Source organism: Aulonocara stuartgranti (assembly GCF_965226115.1).
Source record: "Aulonocara stuartgranti genome assembly, chromosome: 10".
Taxonomy (NCBI): domain Eukaryota; kingdom Metazoa; phylum Chordata; class Actinopteri; order Cichliformes; family Cichlidae; genus Aulonocara; species Aulonocara stuartgranti.
Window position 1 is genome coordinate 20684403 of NC_138946.1, and position 18672 is coordinate 20703074.

The window sequence follows — 18672 nt, forward strand, 5'->3', positions numbered from 1 at the left end:
ATCCATTATTATTATTATAGATATGTACAAAATTGAATGTGTCACAAACAGCTGGACATTGCACGTCTTTACTGAACACATTCAGTGACCGTTCACTGTGTAGGGCAGTGATTCTGGCAACTCAGACCTCTAGTAGCAATAACCTGCATTTTCTTTACCTTCTTATTAATTATGAACATTAAGTGCCTAATAGTACTTTGACTTGACCGTTCCCATTTTTTTTAACAAGTGCATAAGATCGGGGTCCTGTGGTAATCACAGGAGGCCCAAACAAGGACATTTTGGTATTTTGTGTTGATGTGCAGTGCACTTTTCCTCCAGATATGACGTTAGAAATCATTTCCAAAAAGCAAAGCTTCCTTCCTTCGTCCTCTGAGATGAACACTTGCTTTTGGTTAATTATTTTCCACAGTTGTTTTTCCTGTTATCCTCAGGTTCAGCTTTTCATTTCTCTCAGATGTGCATGGCGTGCACTGCATAAGATCTTTGCAGACTGTTGTTACTAAATAATTTAGAGCAGGCCCAAGTTCCCTTCATTTGTACATAATTTGTCTTATTGTGAAACTGATAAACACTCTGCTCTCCTGACATGCCTTTGAAGTCTTTTCCAGCTTTGTGCATATTTATGGTGCGGGAAATAATTATTTGATCCCCTGGTGAATTTGTAAGTTTGCTCACTTAAAAAGAAATAAACTAATACAAAATTAGAGACTGTTTAATTTTAATGGCAAGAAAAATAAATAAACCAAATAAACTAAACCAACTAAAAATCCAGAAAAAAACAAACAAAAAAACAATACATAGAAGTTATAAGTTGGTCACCAGGTCTGCACACATCTCAGGAAGGATTTTGGTCTACTTCTCTTTACAGAAACTTGAAGTCCTTTAGTTTTCTTAGCCAAGCTTCAGCTTCCTCCACAGATGTTCTATGGGACTGAGGTCTGCAGACTGGCCTGGCCACTCCATGATCTCATGACCTCTTTGGCCTTACCCATGAAGATTGAGTTTGGACTGGAATAAACTGATTCTATAGGAAGCTGTGCTTTATAAACATAAGTTAAGTTGAGATCAGAAGTATTGTGATCGATTGATTGTATTCTGTGTGGCAATGTGGGGGAGCCATAATTCTAGCTAAGACTCAGAATCTTTCATTCCATGCACACAAATCAAGAGTATCTAATAAATACAACATAAAAATATAAATGCATGCGTGTTTGAGTAATTGTTGATTGAACAGGTTAGTGGAAGGGGGACAAACGGATGTTCATTAATTGTTTACTTACTATTGTAACAACCCTGGCAAATGTACTTTTCCCCCATTCTGTTTGTTTTAGTTTTTATTGTATTGTACTGCCTTCCTGGAATAGGTGCATGCTGGGGGATGTGTCCTTCTGGAAATCTTTTCATAACCTTGGAATTTTGGGGGAGGTATTTGATATTTTCTCTCTCTTCATTAAAATAGAATTACCATAAAAATATTGACATAATTTCTAAGTTCTGATAAATGAATCACTCTTTCCTTCTGGCTTTCCAAGCAGACAGTTTTTTTGTTTTTTTTTTTTCTTTTATTGCTCCATTTAGAGTAACTTGTCTATAACCCATACCTCCACTCTCACAGCCTTATTTGACACACTTCCTTTTTGGAAATAAACAACTCATTAATCTGAAGGTTTTAGAATTTTTCAGCCAGTAAATGATAAAAGAGTGTTTTTAGTAGAGATGAGAAAACTGGTTTTGTATTATTAGTTTAGCCAGACTGTATTTTTTAATATTAAAACAGAGAAATACCTTTTCCCCATAAATTAAACAATACAGTATATTGTACAAGATGATCCCAAACTGTATTTTAAACACTGAAACACAAAATCATAAAACTGTTCATAAGAGAAAATATTTTTATTACGTTGTCTAAAGAGAAAATACCATTTCAAGTCAAATTGTATCCCTTTTCTTCTTCAGAAATCCCATAATCCAAAACAAAATTCTAAACACAAAAACTACACAATAAAACTACTTTGAATTTCAAAGTATAAACTGAATTCAAGAGAATTTAAGTTTAAGGTTCTTAATGCTACAATATCACAACATGATTTTGTCAGTCCTGATCAAGTTACAGTTGAAAATGTAACTACTTCAAATGTTTCAGTCATATAAAATAAAAGATTTTAAACCACAGTACATATAAAAACAAACAAACATACATAACATTCATCAAGGAGTGGAAATAGAACTACAATAACAGACAGTATGGCCACCAACACAGAGAACTTGTATTCATAATGGCTACAACACACCGCAGATTTAAAGAGTAGTTGGTTCATCAGCAGTGCAAGAACACACACACACACACACACACTTCATTGCGACCTGTAACTCACAATCGTGTAACAGCAGAAGTAATCTATATCCCAGTATAGTTACTAATATTGCTCATTGAAAAAGATACAAATAAGAACATATCTTAATAGCAAGTTCACAGCTATACTACCTTGCGTTCAAATAAAAAAAAAAAAACATGACAAATTTGTGTATCAAACAATGCAATGATCAAAGCACGTATGCAATTTGCTCCAGTCTGAGATGCCAGTAAATAATAATAATAAATAATCCACCACCCAACATTTTCTACTAGATAAAAATCATGTTAGTCGTTATAAGAACCATGCTGCATCACAAAACATGGCTCATGGGGCTAATTTTGTAGTTGTGTGTATTAATGCAGCAAATCTGTTTTTCATAGCAATTTTAATGTAGGATGATTTACTGTGATCCTAGAGGAGCTTACAGTGTGCACTAAAAACACTACTTAAGCATAGTTGACCTTCTAATTGACCAATATTCACAGTATTATGGTGTGAAAATGCACAGGTTTCATCAATAGCAATCGTGATAATAAGGCAGCTTACTGTCCTATACTTGTTTTCAGAATGACTGGTATAATTAACTCTTTGAATTCCTTTATTACATCACCCTGTTTTTTTTCCTAACTCCTAACTCTTAAGTCCTTTCATTTTCAAAATGACATATCTGAATGGAATCCTTTATATATTATTGCATGAGATTTTAATCTTTCTGCTTAATCTGATGTAGTAGTGGTGAAAAAGACGATTATCATGCTGCACTTAAAGTGGTTGTTTACCACTCACTGAACAAAGCAAGCATAAAAAGCATACAAACGCTAGAATACTGCTGCCAAATTTAGAATAAGGAAGACCTTAGATAGCATCATTACTATGATTACTGTGATTTTACTAACATTCCAAACATGTCCTTGTTTTTGCTAGAAAAGTGAGAAACCAAGTGTTGAATCCCATAAATACAGGTGTAATTTCTCTATAAACAACTAAATGATGATTTAAATGTGTGCTGTTTATTAGGCACTTTGTGCTTTTGTATTCAAATTACTTTTTAAGTAGTAATTTAAGCTAGTTTGTAGTTTGGGGATGTATCAAAATTAATAATACAGCTTTAGTGCACATTACATTCATAATCCAATAATCAACCGCTATCAGACTTGAACACTAACTGTGTCAGATGTCTTCTCAGTTATCTGACTCATGAGCCAGTTGCTCAAGTTAAAGTTAAAGCTGGGGGAAAATATACTGTGACGTGCTGGGTTAGTGGAGTGGAAAAACAGAAGCAAACATCTAAGAGGTGTTAGATTGAGATGCATGTCAAAAAAAATCATAACAATCGTAACTGCCAAACTGTAACTGTAGGAAGAGTTATATGATATTGCACTCATAATAAAAACACAAGATACACTCTGTTAACAAATGTTAAGGCAGGAACGTAAATTAATCAATGTTTGGCAGCTGAAGCCCTATCAAAATATTTGAAATTGCCAGGTAGGGTGAGGCAGAGCTGCAGATAAGAAAAGAGGTTTATCCAGCAGTAGCAGCACATTATAAGCCATCAGTTTGTTTTCTGTGGTTTACTTTACTTGCACCCCTCCTCTCCACTGCTGCACTGTGTATGTGTCTCTGCTGAGCTCGGCTTGTATTACAGAGACACGGATAAAGCAGAGGGTAGGCCAGACAGGTGAAGAAAGTGTTCCTCGAATTGATGGGAACTTATTACATGTAATAAATGTGTAATAAATATCAATGACTGTAAATCCATCTACACAGTTTAGTTTAGTTTAACCAGAACCAAGCAGTTATCCAGTGTGCTCCTGGCACTGTCAATACTGATGTCCGCCATGATATTTTCTCTCCCCTAAGCATTTGTTTTTACTCTGCTTCTTAACATGACAGACTGTAGAGGTGTGGACCCGAGTCGGGTCTCTCACAAGAGCAGAGTTGAGGAATGCTCATAAATCAAGAGTTAGCCAACTGCCAACCTAGCAGCCAACTGTGAAATGCCGGGGTCGGGACTAAGTTGCATATTTATACTAGATAAGCTCATAAAGGTTGATGAGGAAAATGTGTAGTTAGCCATTGTAAGGCACAAAGATTATTTAAATGGAGAAAGAAAAATGTGCACCGATTTTAACTATCATATATGACTTTTTAATGCTTTAGACCATTTCAAATGAGGGATTTGGATACTTTTCTGACAAAAGCTAAACTTTCCTTGTCAGAAAAATCTTTTGGTTTTTTTGCATGCTGGTAACACCATGAAGATTGGACGTAACTCAAATGTTTCAGCTAACTCTGAATGCAGCTGCTGGTTTAATTTGATTCTAGTATTTAAACTAAATCAAAACAATGTGCATTTTGCATGCTCAACATATTGTCTTCTGCATGTGTAGCAGTTTTCCTGCACTCTGGTATCTGTAAATATAGCAAAGTCTTTTTGGTCACAGGAAGGCTTTCTATTTAAGACTTCAACTTAATGGCTTGCCAATGTCCACAGTAACATTCACATAGAGAGGCATCCTCTCAACTGATAAAGTCTTATATGAGCAGCTGTTGAGTCCATCTTTCCTCCATGACTGTGGTGTTCGACCCAACAACCTCATCCTGAAAAGCACAAATCCATACTATGAAATGACCTGTAACATGCTACACACACGTTATTGCCATCTCTACACTACTGACCTGTCCCGGTTTACTTCATTGCCACTGTCTCGTTTGTGAAACACCATCGTGTAGCGAGCTACGTCAGCGGGCGGCCGAACGATCTTCATTTTCTGTAGCTCAACCCTGCATGAGACAAAAACATGCATGCTGAATGAATACGTACTACCAGCAATGTTTAAAATGTAGTCATGTTTTCACTTATTCATGCCTCACCTGATGCGAAGGTCATCATCTTCTCCACCCCAGCCCCAGTATGCATTTGAAAACCCATTCACTTTAAAAAACTGGTCTCTGCTTAAGGCAGTGACTCCTCCAAAGTAGCCTTTATAACGCAGCCTGAAAGTGAACAAACATGAGAAAAAAATTAAAGACAATAAAACCTCTGAATGTATCATCATAGGAAAGAGAATGGCACATGTGGAAAAACAAAGCATTGCTTTTTTCCATGACTCTTCATGACTTACAGTAAATTTCCTCTTAGTCATTCTTACCTGTATCCCGTTACATTGCGGCCAACCACCAAGTGTTTGGGCTGCATGTCACAAACATATAAATTATGATCATTTTCAGGTACCAGGTCCACATCATGGAAGATGAAGCAATCCCAGTTGTAGTCTTTTAGTGCCTCCAAGTATCCAATATTTAGTAACTTGGCACGATTAAAAGTTACATCACCAGCCTTTAAAAAAGAAAAAAAGAAAGTACAAAGATTACAACATGCAAGACACTGTGGAAAGTTCAGAGCTTGTTGCAGATGTCTGTGTTCTCCTGGTGTATGTGATGGGCTGCATTACTCACTGCAAAGAAAAAAAAAAAGGCTTTTACATGTAAAAGTGATTAGGGACAAAGTATGATTTAATGCTGCATATCTTTCTCTATCAAGAATAAAGCTATTCATTACTGAAAGTCACCCTGAAAGTGCCAAAAAAAATGTGTTCCTCTAGTCCAGTTTTGGGTTCCTCCTGTACAGAAGCCATAAGGTGGGTGAATTCATTTCATATCTAGGGCTACAATAGTTCACTGACTAACTCAAATAACTCCATCCATCCACTTTCCTCCGCATATCAAATACAGTGATCCGGGGGGGTGGAGTCTATTCCCAGCTACCATAGAGCAAGAGGCAGGGTACATTACTGGACAGCTCGGCAGTCTGATGCAGAGCTATCATAGAGAGACAGATGACCAGTCACACCCACATTCAAATCTGTAGTTAAATTAGAAACACCAATTCACCTAACCCCACTAACTGTGGAGTGTAAGAGGAAGCTGGAACACAGAGGGTTAGTGTTAGGCTGAACAACAGAAACTTTGCTCATAAAGCCCCCGGCCAGATGGTGGTTTGAATTGAGGGCCTTCATGTTGTGAGGAAACAGTGTTAACCACTGTGCTGTCCAACTCCAGCTCGAACTTAATCATATAAAAAAAAATAAAAAGAAAGAAAAACCCCATACATAGGCCATAAAATTTTAATCCACTGAGTGGGACTATTAAGTTGGACAGCGAACTATTATTAGCATTGATAAGATTAACATCTTTACTTATTCTTAACTTCTCCGCAAGAAACTTTGGAGACATGAGAGAACAGATCAAATCTGACATACTTGCTTTTCCTGTTTGCAGTCACTACATACATGCAGACACACCCACCAAATCTATGTCAAGATGCCAGTCCCTTTTGGAGGACTTTTAATGGAATCAGTTAACAAACACTACAGCTTGCTGTGTGGTACTGACTGTCCAAGAGGTTTGTGCTTCAGTTTTAGTGATTGAAATTCTAGTACTTTACTAACAGGGGTGCCTGTAGTATTTTTTTTATTGGGATGGGCACATGGGGCCATTCGGCTGGCACATCAAAAACAGAATTTCCAGTTTAACCATGCTGTTGTCAAATATAGGTTACTTGAAAAATATGGCAAAAAGAGAGAGAGAGAAAAAAAGAATAAAAAAAAGAATATGGCTCGTTAGTTTCTTGCTATTAAAAGTGGATATCACTGAAAATAGGTACATATGAAAGCAGAGCTGAGAATCATTAAAGCCATGAGCAGAGGCAGTTTAAGATTCACTCTGCCAGTTAAGTTCAAGAGCTAAATTAAAGTTAACTCCAAATAAAAGTATTAGATCATGTAAGAGTGTGAACTGTTGCCTGTTGGTTTTTCAGAACACAGTTCCTTCAGTGTTACCGGTTATATTTTTCCTTTATAGTGTTACAAAGTAACACTATGTATGTAACCAGGAAGTTTCAACAGCTTTATGCAAAATAAAACAGAAATGTCTGTTCCACAAGCATAAGAACTGAATTAGCATGACCTTATATAAAAACTGTGCACAAAGGTGACAAATACCTGCTGGATGACATAAATGGCATAGTGTAGTTGCTGTCTCTGCAAGAAGGGGTGCAAGTGATGCAGGAGGTAGAGGAGGTGTCGCTCTCGGTTGCGATGAGGGATGAGGATTGCTACACTCTGCCTCGCTGTGCAATCCGAGGGCTCATACTCGCCTTCATTTACTTCTTTGTTGTCTTTCTCTACATCCTTCAGTTTCAGAGACGACTCAAAGGACAGTTTCACAGCCCCCACTAGAGAAACAACATTCACATTAGGGCTGCACGATTAATCGTTAGAAAATCGCGATCTCGATTCATACTTATGTGCGATCTCATTTCCAAATGACAACAATTTAAAAAAAAAAAAAAAAGAAAGAAAGAAAGAAAGAAAAAAAGACGACGACGACTGTACCGCGTTTTGATCCGGGGCGTAATCTGCATGAAAACAAGCGCTCACTCTTCCTGCTCAACAAATGACAAGCCTTATACCACGTGATACAGAAGCTGTGCCATGTGATGCTAAAATTAGCAGGGAAAAAACAACGGAGAGCACGTCAGGGATGACGAGAAAGTGACAGGAGAAAATCCGTTCCGGTCAACCACTCAAATATCAATATCGGGAACCTTATACAGCGCTTCCCTATACACGTCGAACTCCCGCAGGCACAAAGAAATTACGGAGGCTATTACTTATCACCTGACCAAAGATATGGCTCCCATCAACACTGTGCTAAACGAGGGATTTAGGAAAATGATCAACACCCTAGACAAACGCCACACAGTGCCGTCCCGCAACTATTTTTCTATTGTTGCACTACCTGCTCTATACACGCAGTGTCGAGCAACGGTGGAGACGGAATTTCAAGCAGTACAACAACAAAACGTGAGACATTTATTGTTTTTATGTTCAGTCTCAACTGTTACGAAGTTGATGTGCAGTTAATAAGTGCAATAAATATTTATACTGGAAAAGAAAATCGTGAGAGAATCGTGATCTCAATTCTAAGCCAAAAAAATTGTGATTCTCATTTTATGCAAAATCGTGCAGCCCTAATTCACATGTTTAACAGTGAACATTTGTTTTAATGTGTATTAACACTTGTTAACAAACTAACATAAACAAACTAACATAAAGGGTTGATTGATGGATTCCTTGAGTTACATGGTAGTTCTTTCATCTATACAAAGGCATCTAAATAGCATTTTGTTCTATACTTACTCAGCAATGGTGACTCCTGAGGGCACTTGGTTTTTTGTGGTGGTGTATTTATTTCATTAGCTGCTTCTATCTGCAAGTCGACCTCGTTCCTCTGACTCTCTTCTTTGACATGAGTTTGTTGAGTGCCGGGGTAATGCCAGATAGGTTTCACCATCTCTCTTGAAAATATTGCTATCCATGCCAGTACTGACAGCACAAGAATCAGCAGTATGACGTACTTGCTCTTGCGTGAAATCTTCCTCGAACTTGAACAATAGCCCATGGCTATGTGACTTTGCTGATGTGAAGGCAGAAAAAGTGAATGTAGATTCTGTAAGCTATAGTTTACGCTACTTCTTTCACAAAGAACGTTTCAGCAAAAACAGTGACAGCCATAGAGTCGCTGACCAGTCATCCCATGCTGATGAGACATGCTCCTTGACTATATAGAAACTAATTATTATAGTCACTATAATATAGAGCAAGCACTTATTTGTGAAATTCCATTGGTGAATCAGAAAACTCCACTTTTAGACGGGGGGCCATAAGCTTGGGCACTCCACCAACTGGGAATAGATGAACAGAAAATAAAAATGTTAGAACCAAAAAAAGGGTGCATTTTTGCTTGGAAACATGCAACACATTTTGAGGGCAGGTTTTAGCTAACAATATGTGACACATTAGCAGGAAAAGCCACATTAAGGAACCAGCTTACCGTGTTACTTGAACTGATACGTGTACTTTCTGAACCTGTATTACCACTTGAGCAGATTATTGCTCAGATGGTAGTTTCACTGGTAAAGTATTCATTACAGAAAATGACTGCATAATAAAACAAACTATCCCGTTTCAAAAACAGAAAATGCCCAAAGATATAGAAACAGCTGATAAGTTGATCAAAACTGTGGACTGCTTGTTAATAGTAGAAATTTTCTTTAGATCCTCCTGAGAACCGAGGGAAAAAAAAAAAGCTGAACCTTTTTTGTGATTTCCTTCCTCTTTCGAACTAAAAGAGCCCAGCCAAACACACGAGAGACCAATTGAAAGCCCTGGATGGCCTCCATTGAGTACATCAGGATTTAGTAGGGTAGCTCAAATAAATCAAAAGACATAGACCAAAAACAAATGTCCATTACAGAGGAGATTAATGAATGGGCTTTTTTTCTAGGTCTCCTATTTAAACCAAAAACATGTAAAACAGAGTAACACTCCAGTTTCATTGACATACTACTATAATAATACACTCTCTCCATTAAATCAAACACAGATGCCATCAGCTGACATAACAATTAACGCTAACTCTTTTTCCGTTAACATTATTATGATAACTTTTTAACTCACAACCAGCGACAAACAAAACACATGAAAGCCATTATGCTATTGCTAGCATGGTTGTCCTCTCTTGGGATGCTAGCAGGATCGTTAGCAGGAAAGCGTTTTACAATTAAAATATTAATGTTCTGCCATTTTTAGTAAGATTTCTCTGAGTTAATTTTGAGAACACAGTCAAGCTAACGTCGACTAGTTCGTCCATAACACGAGGTGCAGATCAACGAAACAGTACCTTTTTGTTTTCCTTATACTTGTGCCAGCTCCTCTCTCTTTTGACTGCAGTCCTTTTTATGATTGCAGAAGCTCACAACTTACACGTTGATGCCCTCACATAAACGCCACCTGTATTTATAGCTTACCTGCTAGCTAGCTGACGAATGCGGATATAACGGCTATTAAAAATAAAACATTAGCATTAAAAGAGACACGTGTCTTGGAAGCCGAGTACAGTCTGGCCTTATTTCAATTTAGCGCAAAACACCAATTTCCTTACCTGATACTTAAGTAGCCTTTCATAGACTACAACATCGCTGTAATTAGCCCGTCTACAAGCCCACCAGTCAAGTAAACGTAAATTAGTAAGGACTTCCGTTCCACGCATTTCATAATAAAGTTTTACCTTTAAGACCTTGAAGAGATCTCGGGCGGCGGGGGTTTAACGGTTATATTATTTATTATGAGTAAATCTTCTTTAATTTCTGCTTTTTATATTATTTGCTTCATGAACCTCATGAACGCCGTTTTTCTGTTGAGGCAGAAAGTCTGCGAGTTGATGATGATGATGTGCGTCACATAAATACTTCCGTTGTGAAAATTTCAAAATTGAAGTTTGCGATCTGTTGATGACACCAAAAACTACTGGAGGACAAAACTCACGGATACATTTTTAACTGTTGTTACGTTAGTTTATAAATTTTCACTACTATGCAGTCATTGCTCTACACACAGTGCTTCTGATTCTGCTCATATTTCTAAAAAAAAAAAGCAGAAGAATCTCTAACAAGATTAAAAGGTTTTATCTTTATTCCCACTTAAGATGTCTTATAAATGACTTTAGCTTAATTTGTGTCTATTCTACCTATGCAAATTGGTATAAATTGACTATAATATGGACTTGTTTATTTATTTGAATTTGGATTTTGTACTCGGGGTTTTTAATTTGTTTCTATTTGTTGTTGTTGTTGTTGTTTTTGCTAATTCTGAGCATTGATGGAGAGTCATAAGTAAACAGCTTGTAGAAAAGCTAAATGCAACAGCACTACAGCCTTTGAAAGTTTGCTTTCCAGTCTTTTCTCTTTCCACGTTTAATTTTGTGAGATTTTTATGTGAATAAAATATGAAAGATTTAGCTTAAATAAACTTTGTGAAAGGGTAAATTTCTACTCCACTGTAGTTAAAATTCAATCAAATTTCCTATTTCCACTTGCAGGTGTGCCAGTGTTTTCCATTTGAATAATTACAGTACTTTGACAAAACCCTCTCCTTTTTCAGCTAGGGCAAGCTTTGACAGATGTGCACAGCATGCAATGCTTCCTGGTTATTTTGCTCAGTCTATGGTTCATCCCACCCTAGAGTTCAGATGTCAGCAACATGCTGGTCATGCTGCAGAGCTATATTTGAGCCTCTACAGATAAAGCTCGTTTCTTCCTGTCAACAGAGGAGTTGGTTGTCCAGCTGCACCTCAGTCAGTTTCAGGTCGAGTGTGGTCCTGAATAACTGAGCACACTGACCTCTTATTGAGACATGTGGGAGGTCTGGTGCTTGTGAGATGCCCTTTTACCTTATTTTTGTAACATAGTGTACATGTATTATATTATATTAATATGCTATTACATAGCTCGTGGGATTTTATTATATTTTGAGACTTGGATGTGGGGTTGTGGTTTTGACTTCAGTTGTAGAGGGCACTGAAACAATAGATGTCACTACTTTTCAGAGGAATATTTCCTTGGCTGCGTTCCTAGATGGTGGTGTTGAGCTATAAATTTTCCAAGTCTTGGCTTTCATGTTCACACAGTGTGGGCTATATAATTTCTGTTTTAATTAGTCATAAAATATGACTGGACTTTCATCTAAGTCAGAAAAATAGACAACGTCAGTGTACTGACACTAATAATATGTAAACCATCGTGGCTATCTCTGCCTTTATTAAATACACACATTAAACATTCACAACAGGAGAATTAAAGAAACAATTTCATTTCATAACTGGCCAAACATCCATTAACAGTATTCATTTGAAACATGCACTTCCTTCTGGTGTAGCTCAGACTTGATGAACTGACAAGAGACATTTTTGACTATATATTCAGATTGAACTGCTGAAACTCAACTATATTGTGGTTTGTCATTTACTGACCAGTTGAGGTCATTCCAAAGTAATAATTTTGATTAAATGTGGGGTACTCTAAAAAACTGGATTTGTCCTTTTTTAATGTCTCCCTGTATTCATTTCTTTTAAGGGTTGTAAATGTAATTTGTTGTATTGAGTTTCAGGAGATTCTGCACCATCAAAGAAGTCTTACATTATGATACCTTCTCTATTGTATTTCACTTTTGTGTTGATAATTTCATATACATGTTAATACTCAGTTCTCTATCCTTTATCATTCTTAAGGAGTTAAACCTTAATTTAAAGTAGAAAGTTCACAAAAAATATCATTAGCTTTGTAAAGGTACAAGGTGCTCTTTCACAATATTCTGGTAACAAATGATGGGATGTTTTTGAGAGCAGACTCCACATAGCCACTATTATACTATTATTTGTGCTCAGTACACCCACGAACATGTACATTTATGGGTGTACTGTATCGTCTGTTCAATAAACGTTCAGTGATTTGTTAAACAGCTTTATATGTAAAAGTATCTCTGCAGCCCTGAAATAAACACGTACCATAGAGTTTAGAAAAGTTACAGATTTTACAGTTGGCAAGCAGATGGCTACTCCTCACACCACCATTGTAAAGAAATGACTGCAGGGCAGGATTACTGCACGAATGACATTAACATGCGAGACAGGCCTGCACTGTTTGCAGTTGTCAGATACTTGTGATAAGCAAACCACAAGCAGAGCAAGTTCTTAGAAAGACCAGAATCCCCTTTAGTCAGTGTGTTCACCAGATTTTCTAGTAATAAGATCTATTTCCAAGAGAATTTAGGTAATTTTTACTTGCATCTTGGTTCATTTTTATTATATACATAACATTATAGGTAGTTAGTTTGTATTTTACAAGCTCATAGTGTCATAACAAAATACAATAGAGGGAATATAGGAGGATATTTATCAGAGGAGGGAACATTGTGCCACAAAACAGTGCGAACGCCTTTTAGAAAGTGGATAATCCTTTAAAGAACAGGCAACAATTGGAAATTTTGCTTGTATTGCTGTGTTTTACCATATTAGCAGAGTTAACATTAATCAGAAATACTAAAAGTAACAGAATTCATAGACAGTATATTGTTTTGACTGATCATTCTGATAAAATATGGAGAGGGAAAAAATTTAAAGAAAAAAATCTACATTAAAATAAATTCCAAAACAAAGTCTAAAAAAAATACACTCCTACTTAATTTGGATCAGTGAAGGTGACACATCAACACCTAGCAATCACATCAGAGAACTCCTCCTGGACTCCTCGAAACTCAAGGACAAAGTAACTGTTCCACTCCCAAAGCTCACCCTTGGCCTGTGCTTTCCTGAGGCAGTGTCGTAGTCATTGCCATTGGTCTTGACGCTGATGGATGAGGAAGGAGTTGAGGCAGAAGACCCACCGAGGCTGCCGGACTTTTTTCTTGAAGTTGTGCTGTGTTTTAATGTAGCTTTGGCAGCCACTTTGAAAGCATGGGCTGCAGTGCTGCATCTGACTTCCTCAATCGTGTTCCTGGAGGGTTTGAAGAGGATGATGTAGACCTTGTTGAAGAAGATACAGGCTAGCATCCCAAAGCTAGATGCCAGGATAGCAATGACCTCCACAGCTGAAACAAACTTGCCGTAAGTACTGAAGTATGCAGGAATAAAAGAGATCCAAACAATAAAGAATATGAGCATGCTAAAAGTAATGAACTTGGCCTCTGTAAAGTTTTCTGGAAGTTTCCGTGACTTAAATGCAAAGAAGAAACATATGGCTGCCAATATGCACGTGTAGCCAATTAAAAACCCAAGAGCCATCACAGAGCCCTCATTGCATGTGATAAAAATGATCTCATCGATGTCATGATTTTGGTAACTAGAAGGAGGGGCGTTGTAAAGCCAGACCACACATATCATGACTTGGACAAATGTGCACAGAAACACCAGGAGAAACTGCAGATTCAATCCCCACCATTTACGATGGAGACTCGTAGGAATCTTGGCCTCAAATACCAAAAGGACTCTGTTAGTTTTGACAAGGATGCAGGAGATGCAGAGAACAAAACTGACCCCAAAGGCGGGTTGGCGTAAACGGCATGTCCAGTCTTGTGGCTCTCCAATAAAGATGAGAGAGCTGGAGAAGCAACAGATAAGTGAGAAAAGGAGCACATATGATAGTTCTCGGTTTGTGGCCTTCACAATTGGGGTGTTGCGAAATCTGACAAAGACTCCAATCACAAAGGCTGTCAAGACAACACCCAGTACTGCACATATAGCCAGAGCTATCCCAAATGGTTCTGTCCAGGAGAGAAACTCGACTTCCTTGAGGAAACAGAATGTGTGGTTCCCGTTTGACCAGGAGTTATTTGGACACTTGGCACAAACACTGGCATCTGTATAAGAGAAACTGTGTTAAAACTCTATCATTCATCAAGTCTAACATTAACAGAGAGTGTTTTGCATCTACCTACATACCTTTATGATTACTGTATTCACCATCAGAACACTCTGTGCATTCAAAGCAGCAAGTAGGCATGCTGTCTATGATCCCCTTTCTTGTGCCAGGTTCACAGTCCTCGCTGCAGTTAGAGAATGGCACCTTTAGAAGATAAAATAACAGGAAGGTTAATGAGAGGGGTTGATTTAGATGGGCATTCAAATGTAAAATAGAAATAAAGAAATCCCCCAGTACTAATTTAAAAAGAAGTCTACGTTACAGAAGCGGAAGGCATGGGACTTCACACACACCATCTTACATAACAGAGACTGAAGCAGACACCACCTGACTTATGGATGTGGAAACTATACCATACATGTGAGTCTCAAATACTGGCCCTGTAAGGTGGGCCATACACTGCATTTCCAGTGGTGGAGAGAAAGGAGGCCAACAGGGGGACTACTTCCCAGATGGCAAGGGCTAAAATGCAAAACTCGGAGCTGAAAAATGGTAATCCACAACCACAAAGGTGACATCTGTATTTAGCTTCACATAAAATCACAACTTTAGTTTTGGTTCACTCTTATTGCTCCGATAGTACTTATGCAGGCAGCTGTTTTACCTTAAAAAGTACCATTTATCAGCTGAGACACTGATAAGTCAGAGCCGCGTTCCCTTGTTTTTCCTCAATGACAAGAAATAACAGTGTTTTAATGGATATACAAAAGAGTTTCACTGACCTCTGTGCTATAGCCATTCCAAAGAATCTTTGTCCTGTCAATGAACAGCTTGGCTCCTCTCTTGGCATGCATGTTGTAATATCCAACCTCCTCAAAAACCACAGAGCCATCTTCAGTAGACCTGTGCCAGTTTATAATGGTGTAATTTGCTTCCATATCTGAGTTCTCGTCAAAGCGCATCTTTTCTCCCATGCTGTTGGTGTAGTTCAAATGCCTAAGCTGCTTAAGGACCTGAGAAATAGAAGAACATGCTTTCATCATTCACACATTGGCATATCTAATATTTAACTCCTTTTATTAAACATAAATTAAATACATTGTACCTGCCATGCTTCCATTTTTTTTATATCTGCGCAGGAATTGTTTGCAAAAAGTCCACGTCCAGGTGTGCATGTGAGTATGTCCTGTAGCGCCTGTGCTATGGAATAAACTGCAACATAAACGTTATAGGAGATACGAAGGTGTTTGTAGTCCAGGTATGGTGTTTCAACACTTGCGATGTCCTCCTCACCACTACACAAAGGCCTGAAACTAGTGCTGCCATTCTCACTTTCTTGGAATCTTGGGCTATCTTCTAGATAGCAGTTGAAAGTTTCTTCCCAAAACTCTCTGACAAATTCATTATGACTGTCTTTCTTTGGTTGGACGTGCCGTAAGAACTCTCTAAAGCCAGGTATACGACCTGCCTTTAGAGCAAAACCAATAGTCCCTGCCATAACATCAAGATATTCTGGTTTAGCAACAAGGGAGGAGATTGCCCAAGCTTCACTGGCTAACCAGATCCGATCTGTGATGTTTCTCCTAACCATCTCTTTGATTAGAGGTTCGACATCTGGGCCACTGGCGAACACAACGATTACTTTAGCTGTGGAATTTTCAATCCTGTCAGCCAGTGCTTTGATTTCGTGATCCTCAAAATACTGAGAAATAAGTTCATTTAGATGAATGCAGATGTCTCGCTCTTCCATCTCCTTCTCAAACTTTTCAATCCCTGGACGCCCATACTCATCATCGGAGGCCACAGCAATGACCCAGTTCCACTGAAAGTACTCAATAATGTCTGCCATGGCTGTGGCCTGGTACTCATCTGTAGGAATGGTTCTCATGAAGGACTTGTACTGATTCTTGTTGCTCAGTAGGCGGCTAGACGAGGCATAACTGATCTGAAACAGGAAATTGCTCAGTTAATCTATCAGGTTTTCATTGCATCTTCTTAATTATCTTTAACCACTTTCAAATCATTTATTGAACAAACACGAAAATCATTATATGTAGACTTAATTTTTATGGATGTAGATAATGAAGTAATGATGTGTTGTTGACATAGCTATTACCCAGCAACTCACCTGAGGGATATAAAATAGACCCAGCAAGTTTGCAACTGCTGTGGAGACAGCAGATCCAGCAGCTCCTACTACTGCAATGGTTGATGGTATGTGATCAGTACAGTTGCAAAACTCATCTAAATTTAAAGAGTCGATCTTATTTTGGGCCACAAAACTTAGGGTGGCTTCCAAGGCTTTTGACACAGTGTTGCAAGTGTCAAAAATCCTGTAGCCCAGCGTGATGTTGGGAAGGAGCGTACTGCTGTTGTTAATCTCTTCAATCGCGAAAATCATGGCCTGGAGCCAACGAAAACCACGGAAATTGAACCTGTGCAAAGAAAAAAGGCATGAGTATGACACACTTGGTTTGCAAAAGGGTTTTTTGTTACCTCAGAGCATAAATTACCTGACACACTGAGTGGATTCTGGCCGGGCTGCAAGGTCTTGATCTTTGGATGCAATGCCAAAGTGTAAGGGGAAAAGACCTCCAAGTAAAATATCACCAGTCATCTGTGCTCTCTGGTGGGGTCCGTACGTTGAAATCACATAACTGGACCCCAGCAGTGTCAAATAATACAGAAGCAGTCTCATCTTTTTTTGTCTTTGATTGGATACGATTGTTTTCTGTGACTTCCTAGGGTGAAGAAAATTTCAATATTAACTTCTCCCATCAATCTGCCTGCTGGGTTGTTTTGTGTTATTCATGTTTATGCTGATGAAGGTCTACCTGTTTGAAACACAGAGATGAACAACTCATTGGTTAGAAATAAGTACCACTGGTGAAATCGTTAGAGTTTTCTGTTTTTAATTCAGAAAAACACAGGAATATGCCGAGTGTGTAATACTGACTTAACTCCAATTATTGAGTTCATTTTCCAGCTTAAGCAGGGACAAAATATTGTAATGAGCCATCATGGCCTAAGGCTATATTTCTTGCTTGAGCCAGACCACTCAGATACAGAAGTTTTCTAAGAGTTAGGATTTTTCTTAATGAGCTGACTTCTTTAGTTGTAATTCTAAGAAGAGATAAATTTAAACATTTCACACCTCACTAACAGTGTCATAGTGTTCTTGAAATATCCTAGATGAACTGAAACAAGCACAGGATATACATGAGCCAAGAGAGAAGTCACACTCTAATGACCTTCCTGCAAATGCTATGGCCAGTGAACCCAGTCACCATGGAGAAAAGCCATAGCGGCCCTGCTGCAGCTGGTTAATACTGCTGGAAAAATGCTGGGGCAGAGCCGTGATAATGAAGCAACTACAACCCCTAGGAGCCATTGTTTGCCACATTACGGAGAAGAAGAATTTTTATTGCACTAAGGAGAAACAAAAAAAAACACATCAATTTTCTACAATTAGGATTTATTACATCTTGCAGGTAAATGTTAAAAAAACAGAAAGTAACTCAGTTAATTCAAAGAACAGTTTTAACTAAACTGTGATTAAAAATCGATTCAAAAGTGTTTTAAAATCAATAAAGCCAGTAACCATGGTTTTATTACTGGTTTCAAATGATTAAAAACCTAAATTAGAAAGTAGTTATGGGTCTATTGGTTAAAATAATGTCCTGCTTTTTAAACATCCATTTAAAACAACAAAAATATGGCATATAAACTCAAATAAAACTTACCTCCCAAATTCCCGAGTATTACTTAAAGACATGTGAAACAGTCAATTTGCAGCTATTCGTCGATTTTAAGGACTTTTTCCAAAATATCCTGACTGCTGAATGATTTCGCTAGACAATGCTGCTGGCTTCTGAACCTCTTTCTGCAGATGAATCATTAACAAAGAGAAGGATAGGCCATTTCCTTCAGCTAATGAAGTCAGCTCACAGTTCACTCCTCCTGAAAGAAATCACATCTAAAGTGGCAGAGGATAGGTTGGGGCTTAAAATCTATTCTTTTGTCTACGCTATTACAAATGAAAATTAATGT

The 18672-nt window shown here is 37.9% G+C and overlaps 2 protein-coding genes across 4 annotated transcripts; both read right to left on the reverse strand.

The window, feature by feature from the left end:
• Window positions 1-1881: 1881 nt before the first annotated feature.
• b4galt4 (UDP-Gal:betaGlcNAc beta 1,4- galactosyltransferase, polypeptide 4) lies at window positions 1882-10638 on the reverse strand. 3 transcript variants are annotated; one of them, XM_082549484.1, is made up of 7 exons: window positions 10497-10638; window positions 8567-9111; window positions 7367-7599; window positions 5516-5703; window positions 5238-5360; window positions 5043-5147; window positions 1882-4964 (listed from the first exon to the last, which is right to left on the reverse strand). In XM_082549484.1, exons 2-7 carry the CDS (start codon window positions 8826-8828, stop codon window positions 4829-4831), a joined length of 1047 nt encoding a protein of 348 aa, XP_082405610.1. In that variant the 5' UTR covers window positions 8829-9111; window positions 10497-10638; the 3' UTR covers window positions 1882-4828. The 3 variants fall into 3 exon arrangements, with proteins under 3 accessions (XP_082405610.1, XP_082405608.1, XP_082405609.1); XM_082549482.1 differs by lacking the exon at window positions 10497-10638 and adding an exon at window positions 10371-10472; XM_082549483.1 differs by lacking the exon at window positions 10497-10638 and adding an exon at window positions 10110-10361.
• Window positions 10639-13484: 2846 nt separating this feature from the next.
• casr (calcium-sensing receptor) lies at window positions 13485-17348 on the reverse strand (the record flags this gene model as incomplete). Its single annotated transcript, XM_082549885.1, has 6 exons — window positions 17136-17348; window positions 16751-17057; window positions 15728-16567; window positions 15405-15635; window positions 14703-14826; window positions 13485-14620 (listed from the first exon to the last, which is right to left on the reverse strand). Exons 1-6 carry the CDS (start codon window positions 17318-17320, stop codon window positions 13485-13487), a joined length of 2823 nt encoding a protein of 940 aa, XP_082406011.1. The 5' UTR covers window positions 17321-17348.
• Window positions 17349-18672: the final 1324 nt, after the last annotated feature.